The sequence below is a fragment of the Bos mutus genome, chromosome 14, assembly GCF_027580195.1.
Source record: "Bos mutus isolate GX-2022 chromosome 14, NWIPB_WYAK_1.1, whole genome shotgun sequence".
NCBI classification, from domain to species: domain Eukaryota; kingdom Metazoa; phylum Chordata; class Mammalia; order Artiodactyla; family Bovidae; genus Bos; species Bos mutus.
In genome coordinates this window covers 14,145,741-14,156,998 of record NC_091630.1, presented here as the reverse complement: position 1 = coordinate 14,156,998, position 11,258 = coordinate 14,145,741, and the positions used below count along the sequence as shown (strand labels likewise).

At 51.8% G+C, this 11,258-nt stretch overlaps 1 protein-coding gene across 1 annotated transcript in view; it reads right to left on the bottom strand.

The window, feature by feature from the left end:
- Window positions 1-1,921: 1,921 nt before the first annotated feature.
- The window catches only part of PTDSS1 (phosphatidylserine synthase 1), a 67,599-nt gene continuing 58,262 nt past the window's right edge, over window positions 1,922-11,258 (bottom strand). Inside the window, exons 11-13 of the mRNA XM_070383001.1 lie at window positions 6,044-6,112; window positions 4,983-5,052; window positions 1,922-3,024 (exon numbers count right to left, since the gene is read on the bottom strand). Of these exons, the coding sequence (XP_070239102.1) occupies window positions 2,915-3,024; window positions 4,983-5,052; window positions 6,044-6,112 (249 nt within the window). The 3' untranslated portion in view covers window positions 1,922-2,914. The remainder of the gene's footprint in view (window positions 3,025-4,982; window positions 5,053-6,043; window positions 6,113-11,258) is intronic.

Sequence of the window (11,258 nt, the reverse complement as noted above, 5' to 3'; positions counted from 1 at the left end):
ATGATGCAGAGTGGCTTCAGAGTGGGACCAGGAGGGCTGAGTCTGTCGTCTTTGGTAAAGAACTTTATTTCCCCTAGGTGAGTACTTTTCTCATGAACTCACTACAGAAGTGATCATGGTGAAAATAAGACTGGCGTTTCGTCTTTTATCATCAAAATGCGTAAAACGGGTCAATGAAGTGTCTTAGCACTGCTGTGGGAGCGATTTGCCCAAGGCTTTTACAAATGGTGAAAATAGACACAGGAAAAGCAGGGACAGGTCATAGAAAGACCTTTAAGAATGACAAAGAGGAAAAAGTACTAAACACTTGGCACTTCCCTGGTGGCTCAGTGGTAAAGAATCTGCCTGAGATGCAAGGAACACGCATTCAATCCCCCGGGTCGGCAAGATCCCCCAGAGGAGGAAATAGCCACACATTCCAGTATTCTTGCCTGGAGAATTCCATGGACAGAGGAGCCTGGCAGGCTACACTTCATGGAATCTCAAAGAGTCGGACATGACTTAAGAGACTGAACAAGAACAATGAAACATTTGATGCAATGCTACTTACAGAGAAATATACATACAGCATTCTATGAGGATCACCTTCAGAACAATGGCGTCTTATAACAGGGCATTTTGTAAACGACATAGGTGAGATCACTTGCAACTGAATCGTTTCTGATATTATATGACAACTCGGCTCTCCTTCCATCAAAGTGAAGCCTAATTTCCTAGAAATGCTGGAAAAAGTAGACCAAGGCCAGAGTCACGGCTTCTAGGAGGAGCGGCAGTTGTGGTTCTGGCCGGTCAAGGGAAGCACTGGTTTTGGAACCACTGTAGTAAGAGCTCTTACTGAAAGGGGAAAGGGCAGTTTCATGGCAAAGAAAGGGCATGGAAAGCATCTGGGGACTTTCCCGGCCATTCTGTACAAGGCCATGGAGGAACAATGTCTCATGTGTGCTCCGCGCTTCCAGGTCACCCACGCTGGGCAGGGCCTCCTTGAGAGCAGCCTTGGAGAAGCAACCCCTTCCTTAGCTGGACCAGCTACTGGTCAGAAAATGAACCTGGAGATGCTCAGGGACGTGGCCCAGCACGAGGAAGTGGAATTGAACACTATGTCCGGGATACACATTCTGTACCTTCAAGCTCTCAGAGAAGCCAAACAAAACACACTCACCTAACTTCCAAGTAAGACAAGTGTTACACGGTGCCTGTTTAAGACAGTGATGGAAGTGCAATCGGGTCTACAGAGCGGGTGTCTCTTGGCTTCTCTTTGGGACTTTAATCGGAAGGATGCGACTGTTGTTCAGAGAGCATGTGCACGCTCAGAGCTGCGGCTGGCACAGCAACCCCCACAGCCCCCAGCCACTGGGCTGGCAACACTTCTCTGGAGCATGTCTGAGTGGGCTCTCAACCGAGTGGCTGCCAGAGGCCCAGGGCACAGGAAGTGACCTGAGCGTTCCATGATTCATTTAACCCCTCCACCCCGGAATTCTTTGCAGAAAAACAAAAACATGACGGCTGTGGTTAAAGATTTCTTTAAAGGGGGAAAAGGCATCGAAACCTTTGCGCTCTGAAAGGAGGGAACAAAGCGATTGGTTTCAGCGAGTTTATGAGAAAATCAACTGGGTACTGGTCACTTGTTAGAAAAATCAATCCAACTTGGCTGATGTAACCATTCCCTTAGCGCACACACGCAAAAGACAACAATGACTATCTTGTTCACTTCCTATTGATCACTTGGGAAGTTTAGGAAAAGGAACATATGTGTCTGCAAGCCCTCTAAAATACATATATATTTTTTCTCTTTTCTTCTCACTACATAAAACACAAACATACTCACAGTATCCTAAAGCCACTTGAAAAACACAGCGATTGCTTACAAACAGTGAAAAGCACCAATAAGATACAAAGAAATGAGCACTTAACGGAGGCCAAATTTGATGGGTTTTAACGCGAACCATTTTATTTAAAACAGGGATCCATCAGAGGTGGTGAACTATCAGGGTCAGTGGTCTAGAGCATGGCACGGATGAAAGGGAATACTCACCAGCACCTCACGTGGGACTAAAAGACAACGTCAGCAACACACCATGAAAGAAAACTAGTAAAATGGAAAAGGCACCTGGCTGGGGGCGGGGTCGCGAGCACTGCCTCCGGGGAGGTTCCCGCCTGTGCGCTGTGGCTAAGTCTGACCAGGGACACTGGCGAGGGAACGGGAACGTTCTGGTCTAACGCCCAGGATCCTGTGTGGGGAGCTAACCTTCCCGCAGCCTGGTGTCTACCTGCCACATGTGGTTTCAGGTCCTAAAGGGGGGAGGAGGTTACTAAATGTAACACCAAAGCTCCCCACTTTTTTTCCTCCAGGAGAGAGGGGAGCCCTCCTCCAATTCAACGTCAGCAGTGGCTTCTGAAGGCTTATATAAGCATCCCAACTTAAAAAACAAGCAGTAAGGAAATAAAACATAGTCAAGTGGGCTGGGCTTAAAACCAGTCAGTCAAGTGGAAGGGCAGATTCAGAGAAAGAAAACGGTGGCGACCTGTCCATCAGCTGTCCCGGTGGGATGCCCTGTCTCAGTGAAGATGTTTAAACGGCACCCACCACACAGGAAGCACAAAGCTGCTCCGGCAACTGAGTAAAGAGCTACCATCTCCTCCTCCGAGCACCGTCCTGCTACCGGTGGCCAAGTGCTGAAGTTACCAGGGACCCCCAAAGGCCCGAGCCCCTCCTGCAATCATCTGCCCTTCGGGGCTGGGCTGTGGGAAACAAGACCCACGCTCTCAAATAACGACCCCCTCTCCAGCCCCGTTCCTTCCCGATCACGCTGTGCCTTTCGACCTCCCTCCTCCCGGCAAGTCCAGCCGATTCCGTCCCCTCCCAGTTCTAGGCACTCCCTGGACACATCTTGTATTATTATGAACCAGGGTCTTTTCATTTCTTTCCCACTCCGTTGGTGACTTTTGACTTGGAATGTCGATTCCTTCTTCTGGAAGAATGGCTCTCGCTGTTGCCTGGATGCCTGGGGGGGCCGTCTTCAGAACCTGGTCAAGAGGAATCGGGACACGCCGTCAGCGTCGTTGCGGGCTGTGGGCCCAGGCTCTGGCCTTCTGCCCCTGCTCTCCCTGCCCGGGCTGCCCGCTGCCCTTCCACTGATCCTCGGGCGCCATCTAGTGACCTTGCTAATAAACCAACGCGTACACGCCCCAGTGGACATGAGTTTGAACAGGGAGGCCTGGTGTGCTGCAGTCCATGGGGTCGCAGAAAGTCGGACATGACTGAGCCACTGAACTGACTGACTTGGCTGATAGAAGCCCAGGCCCTCGGCTAACTAGCACAGCTAGGGCCTGGGTGTCCTGAGGATGTTTTACACTCCCCGCAGGGTGGACTGTGGTCCATGGCGTTGGGGGCCAGAAGTGAGAGCATAGATCACATCAGAGCACAGAGGAGAGCCCGTGAAAACTTACACCACGTGGGTGTCGAGTCTACCTTCGCAACCGAAGGACACACCAGCGACGTTTTCCCCACCTTGGTCGGCTGCAAACCGTAGTTTCTAAATCTCTAAACTGGAACGAATTCTTGACTTGACAGATATGAAAGCTATTACACGACTTTGGGGGTCTGACCTAGAGGCCTCCCACTACTCAGGACAGGCAGCCAGGAGTCACCTGGGAAGATGCCGAGGGCCCGCGAGAGGCTCAAGGTCTACAGGGCCGGCATCCTTTGTCACGCTCCGTCGTGTGGGAACTCAGAGAAAGGCGTCTACATGGGCTGAGAGCTGAGCAATCAGCAGGTTCCCAGCCAGCTGGACGGTGGGGCCGGGGCAGTGGAGCTGGGGTGGGGGTGGGCATTCCGGCAGGGGGTGTGTAAGGTCTGGAAGGTCATCGGAACTTCCTGGCAGGAGGCTGGCTCTGCCCCAGAGTTGGGCACGTGGACAACCTCTGGCCTAGCAGCAGAGCCAAGACTCTCTGCTCCAGGGCTCAGGTTCTGTTTGTTTTTTAAACCGTCGGCCTACCTTCCATTTCAACGTATCTCTACCATTGCTTATATTTTGTAGTCTTGTCACTGGAGAACCTGGAAGTGCCATGGACTGATCTCTGAGCTGGGGCGGCAGGGGCGGGGGAGTGGTTCTGAATAAGGGAGCCCCCAGGGGAGAAACCCTGTGCCCACCTCCATCCGCAGTCCACAGTAGTTGGTGGATTCAGGAGAAACCACCTCCAGCAGGGTGACCAGCACTCTGCAGCGTTTTCCCAGGGAGAGCTGTGCTGAGCTTCACCCCGAAGAATCAGGAGAGCAACTCAGCAGAGCTGTCCCTCCCTCACCCCCGCTTTGCTGAGCCAGTTTTAGGGTTGACATTCAAGGTCTCTGGTGTTCACGTCTCTCCTTTTAGTCAAGTCCCATGATCAGTTCATAACTGACAAAGCACTGTCTAGTGGAGCGTCCTCGGGGTCATTTTTCTACAAGCCAAATTCTTTAAAAATAACCAGGTGGCCCCAAATCTTTCCAGAATGCTCCTTGGGGAGAGGCTAGTGGGAGATCCCTGACTACACTGCTGAAATCCCTCTGACGATGGTCTGTCTCTTGAATCAACGCGATCAAGCAGATCCGCCTCTTTTTTGAAAGGCTTCTCTTCTGGCGCACAACTCTTCCTAACCCCTCTCACTCACAATGAAAGCCAAGAGGAGGAACATCCCCATCAGGATGGCTGAGACAGTGGGGTCTCGCTCTGTCCTTTTATCTCAGAGGAGGCAGAACCACACAGCGCCTCTTCTTATGAAGCCAAGTTTCCTGGGCAGAACCTATGAGCACTTTGCTTGTTTCTTTTTTTTTTGCTTGTTTCTTAATAAGTAACAGGAGACATGCAAGTGAGTAGGTTGGAGACCATTTAGGGCTCCAGATATTTATCAATATTCAGAGGATAAGGATAAATTCTGATTAGAAATCCCTTTACTGGGCTTTGGGGGCCTTGAGCAATAAGCAGGAAAAAGAGAGAGAAAAATACCTTTTGAACCTTTCCCGTGAGGCCAGGAGATGTCCGGACTGTAGGTGCCATCTTCACACTCTGAGTAGGTCTAGAGAGAGAGGCAGGCTTAGTGGTGGGATGGAGTGCTCCCAAGGGGAGGGTGCCAGCAAACAAGGAAGGGTGCTCCACCCAGGCCTCTCCCGGGCTAGGGACCCCCACCAGCAAGGGCAGGACCGCCTGGTGCTCAGGCTCTTAGCTCTAAGAGCAAGGCTACTCCCAAGTGATGCAGAACAGATCTTCTAGAAAGTGCCTTTAGCTCCTTAGACTAAAAGGATAAATAGAGGATGAAAGCTGCTATTTTCACTTAAAAAAAATCCCAGTTGACGAGACTGCTATAGCGTTTTAAGCCCCCTCACATCAATCCTCTACCTTAATCCTCCTCTACTAGGAAAGGAGGGCTTCCCAGGTAGCTCAGTGGTAAAGAATCCGCCTGCTAACGCGGGAAGCACTGGAGACTCCGGTTCAATCCCTGGCTCAGGAAGATCCCCTGGAGGACTAAAATGGCAACCCCCTCCATCAGTCTTGCCTGGGAAATCCCACAGAGGAGCCTGGCGATCTACAGTCCATGGGGTCTCAGAGAGTAGGACACGACCGAGTGGCTGAGCACGCCCGCACACATGCACACACAACGAAGTAAGCAGGGCGAGAGTTTCTGCAAGGGAGCCCCAGGCTGGGACGCAGGAGGAGGCCTGCGCAGGGTGAAAGACCCAGCTTTGCAAAAACTGGTCCCGGGCTTGCCCCGCAATTAAAAACAAACAAAAAGAATTCGCAAATAATTTTAAAAGTTTTAGCCCTCGTAAGAAATGAGGATAAAAGTACGGGAGCTATTGAACAGGGCAGTCCCAAGCAAGAATGGCAATTATAGGAAGTGAATTCTGAACTGGCTGTGTTTGGGGCGGCGGGGGGGCGGGGCAGAGGGCGCTGACACCCTGCCCACGCGCTGCCGGCCACGCCCCATCCTCCGTGACTGTGCTCCCAGCTACAGTGCCAAGCAGGGTGTGATCAGACACAAAAAGCCATCTCTGCATTCCCTTGTATACCTTTTCTCGGTGACCGTAGTGCTCCGCATACCAAACCATGCCGTACAGGCACAGGAAGGTGGTGAAAGCCTGGAAGAGAAAAACAAGCACAAAACAGTTTTAGAATGAGGGTGCAACCAAAAATTCCATTTTCCCGAACTTTAGGATTTCGATGGGAATTCACACATGGCGTCTCCAGGAGTTTCTGCCTCCTGCCCCAGGACGCCGGTTACAGCACAGCTGGGTGCGGCAGCGATGACCCCGGGAGGCAGCGAGGAAGACCGCGAGGGCTTTCTGAGAGAGGAGCTGGGAGACCTCGGTTACCAGTGTCTCCGTGGTTGGCTGGGCTTCCCTGATAGCTCAGCTAGTAAAGTGAAGAATCGGCCTGCAATGTGGGAGACCTAGGTTCGATCCCTGGGTTGGGAAGATCCCCTAGAGAAGGGAACGGCTACCCACTCCAGTATTCTGGCCTGGAGAATTCCATGGACTGTATAGTCCATGGGGTCACAAAGAGTTGGACACGACTGAGAGACATTCACTTCACTTCATGTGGTTATCACTGTGACTCTGCCGTCAGAATGACGATCTCTTCCAGGTGTGGGATCAGGTAGGTGCATTTTCTGAGCAGCTCTGTGGCTTCTGGCTAAGAGCACGTATCGGCCTCTATCTTGTACCTCTTTTTGGGGTCTGAGTCTCACAGTCCATCCTCTGCACCCTGCCCCCCATCACTAAAGTCAATTAGGAGGACTCAGCCGGTCAGCTTCTGAGGGAAACAGGATTTTTTTTTTTAATATTTATATTTTGGTTCCGCCGGGCCTTGCTTACTGCATGCAGACTTTCTCTAGTTGTGCCAAGCTCTCCGTTGCGGTGTGCAGGCTTCTCACTATGGTGGCTTCTCTTGCGGTACAGCATGAGCTCTATGGCACGTGGGCTTGGAGTTGGGGAGCAGGGGCTGACTGCCCCACTGCAGGTGGGATCTTCCCTCGACCAGGATCGAACCAGCGTCCCCTGCATTGCCAGGTGGATTCTTAACCACTGGAACACCAGGGAAGCCCAGGAAGAGGGTTTCTGAATGAAAAAGCAGCTTTCCTTCCGTGTAGGGTCACAGTGGTGCCTGGGGGCCCAGCAGGACACATGTCCATGTGGAGGTGGCGGGGCCCAGCAGGACACCGCTGCCCTGGGCGCGGCACTGTTTAGTCTCAGCAGCCCCACTGCGATCCCAGTTCTGGCTGCTTCTGTTTTTCTGTTAGGTAGATCGGAAAATAAAGACAAGGTCAAGTTGTCTTGTGAGACTGTGTGAAAACACACAGGCATGGTCCATGGTTACCCAGAGGCTGGGATCACCTCCACTCCCCCCTGGTGTACCTCACCAGCCCCCCTACACCCTAAATTATGCTCTAATTTAAGGGAAAAAATAGCACCTAGAAATCCAGAGTTTAAAAATGTGTCAAAAAACTGAAAGCTGGGGGAAGTTCCTGGCTGCCTGGACTACACCATGTGACAGGACAGGAAAGGCCCCAGCCGGGCCTCAGCGTCCCCTTGTGACCGTGAGGGAGTCGCCAAAACCAAGCAAACTGCCCGTTCTGCTGTTACGTGGTGTCGTTCAGTCGCTCAGTCGTGTCTGACTCTTTGCGACCCCACAGGCTGCAGCACGCCAGGCTTCCCTGTCCTTCACCATCTTCTGGAGCTTACTCAAGCTCATGTCCATTGAGTCGGTGATGCCATCCAACCATCTCATCCTCTGTCATCCCCTTCTCCTCCTGCCTTCAAGCATTTCCAGCATCAGGGGCTTTTCCAACGAGTCAGCTCTTCGCATCAGGTGGCCAAAGTATTGGAGCTTCAGCTTCAGCAGCAGTCCTTCCAATGAACATTCAGGACTGATTTCCTTTAGGATGGACTGGTTGGATCTCTTGCTGTCCAGGGGACTCTCAAGAGTCTTGTCTAGCACCGCAGTTTGAAAGCATCAATTCCTAAGCGCTTCTACTGTTCTGTTTCTTCAGAAGTCCTTACTTTGGGAACCCAATGACAGAACATGGTCCTCAAGGTCTAACCTCCATCTCTTCCACTGCGTTTCCTACTGGGGACCTGTCCCCTTGACTCAGCCATGGGAATAGTTGTGAAATTATGCTGTAATCTTCTCTTCTTGAATAATTTCAGTTCTTTCTAAGAGTCATAACTTTAAATCTAGAGGTGTTAATCTCAATCCTCATCTCACAGCAGAGGAATAAAGCTCAGAGAGGCAAATGACCTTCTTAAAGATGCACAGTTAGAGGGTGGCAAGACTGAAACCAGAACACAGGTTTCTTTACATACCTGGATCAAATTTTAGGGGTGTCTATCAAAATAAATGCTAATTTCAGGTCTACATGTCTTTAGAGCGCTATCCATTATTTATCTGTCCATTCATCCATTCCCGGGGGAAGAAAGGCATCATGGGAGGAGCCAGTGTGCCCAGCCCGCAGTCCGGAGGGCGGAGCCCGGACTGAAGGGGACGAGGGGCTGCGCCTTCTCGTCACGGGCGGCCTATAGCATAGTCCGGGTCCAGTTCCTCCGGGTCAGCGACATTCGTGGAGTGTCTGCTGGGTGCACGGAGTCACCTTACGGGTCAAAAAAGAAAGGAATCTGAGTGCTCCCCTGGTCCTTCCATGCCAGTGAAGTGGGAATAGCGGAATGGCGGGGAGAGAACATGAAATATAAGAAGACCCACTAGTTCATTAAAAAAAAAAATTAAATCCTTATTGAAACTGGTGTATATTCGGGTGTTTTTTAATTTAAGAAAGCTCGTATCTCCCCATCAAAATACTAAGCCATGAATGAATATACTAAAATTATAAAATGAAACACGACTTCTAATCTTTAACACAGTCCAGTACTTATTCAGATTTCTAATATACGGCATCATATATTAAATGTACTGTTTTCACGGCATGGCAAGAGTGGGAAGACTAGGGGATCTGTAGCACGTAAAACTACGTGTGTCAGCTCCTCAGGGAGAGAGCAGGACAGCCTAGGTTGCAAAGGAGGGGAGGGAGGCGGGGTTCCACCTCCAGGGACCAGTCCGTGACTGTGCTGCGGGGGTCGTCATTGCGCATCTCGCCCACCAGAGGGCAGACGTGCGGGGCTTTCTTCCCCCAGCTTTCTCTCCTGCCCTGGGAGGGCAGACTGGCAGCTTAGGGCTGCTCCAGGAGCAGACAGCTGGGCAGACCTTGCTTTGCAGGGGGGCGGGGGGGGGGGCGGGCAGGCAAAACACTGGCAGGTGCTGCGTGGCAGATGCTTATCATCACAACCGCCATGCAAAGGACCTGCTGTGGTGGCCAAATTTACCACTTCACCTGGGTAAAAGAGGCCCTTTTCACACTTGTCCCAGGAGACAAAAGCTTGTAATTTATGGGTTTGCAATCACACCTCTGGAAATCTAGGCAAGTACCTACTTAAAATGTCAAGGCCTGGCATTTAAATAGCAATTGTGCAGATTTTGTTTAAAGAAAGAGAAAAAAAAAAAAAGGAAAGAAAAAACGTGAGGGCTGAGAACCAAGGCAGCACACAGGCCCAGGTGTGGCTTCCATATTATGGTTACCAGCACTCAAATCCACCCAGACTCATTAGACAACTGGTGCTGTGGCAGCTTATCAACCAGCATACGGGGCCTTTATTTCTATATTAATCACAAATTCTGCATATACTCTCTTCCCAATCAAGGCGAATAACTGGGGGCTTTGTTTCTCTTAGCGTGGAGACATGGCGTAAACTTGTTCTCTTACTGAAAAATGTTTGCCTCCCTCCTAAGACTGAGACCAATCTTGATCTTTAATTAAAAACCGTGATTATAAAATGTGCCGGGCACACACATCTTTTAATATTTATTAAACCCACACTTTATTTCCACTCTTTTTCTCTAACTGAAACATGTGCAAGGCCGTGGGGCCCCTAATCATCCCAGCCAAAGGCTTCTCTTCAGGCCAGCTCCCCTTCCATGGCACTCATGACAACACTAACTGGGGGATTCTGCTTATCTGCAAAGTCCTCTTCCCCGTGGCTGTTTCTCGTCCCCGGCCCAGCCTCTAAAATGTGGCTGCTCCCTGGTCCCCATCCTCAGCCAGCCTCTCCCCTCACTATGGCCCCCGACTCTTACCAAGCTGATGGCTCCTACCATTTACCCCAAGCATGGACACCTCCTGACTCCTGTGTCTCCACCGCTGACCAAGTCTTTCCAGAGCTCCTGGACAGACCAGAACTTCCAATGACACAAGACACCCTCACCTGTAAATCTAATGGTCCCTCACACCTTAACACACCTCCTTTCAACGAGCTTCTCGGATACCCCTCAACCAGTCACTAGTACCGGAAGCCACCAGTGGCCCAAACAGGAAAGCTGGAGCCGCCCTCCCCAGCTCTGATGAGGAGACGCCTGCTGGGCCAGGTTCCTGCCGCCCTTTCTCTGCACCTTCAATGCCACTGCCTGGGACAGGCCCTCCCTGAGCTCCCAGCGACACCCTCAGGCTCAGCCCTCCTCCATCCCGTCCCTTCCACACTCTCCCAGCCTCCAGCTGCTCCGTGAGGCAGTCTTTCCACTGGAAAAAAAAACCCTGAATTTCCACCGACACACAGAGCTGGTCCCAGGCAGACACGTCCGACCCCCCCCTCCTCCGCCTTGCTCTCGCCCTCACTCCCCAAACAGGCCGCCATCTTCCTGTGACTCCGGCGCGGGGGCGCTTCGAGTCTTCACGCCTGCCTGTCTCGTCATACGTGTCTGGGTCTCCTGGTCTCCGTCTCTGGACCTCACCCCCCTCGTCTCCCTGCATTTGATGAGTGTTTCCCGTGCACCAGACGCTGTGCTAGCGTCCCTGGCACAAAAGGACGATGGAGACTTATTCTCTGTGAGCAGCAGGAAGTGCCAGGTTGAGGAGACCGACATAAACACCACAGAAAATGTCACGCTGGGGCCAGAGCTTGAGGAGGTATGAACAGAATGGGACTGGGCCGCGCAGGAGGGAGTCATCTGCCTTGCAGGCCGGAGTGTACTGCACGCGGGGCGCAGATGGAAGGTTGGTCTTGGCATTAAGGTTCACCAGGTGGAGGAAAAAGCAAGGCAAAGCACTCAGCGTGGGCAAAGGAAACCTCTCAGGTACAGGCAGGACAGGTCTGGAAGGATGACGCGCTGAGGTGTTCAGTAACCGGGAACAGTCTGGTGGAGCCTGAGGACTGGGGACTGCAGGGCTGGGTGTGAGAACCACCC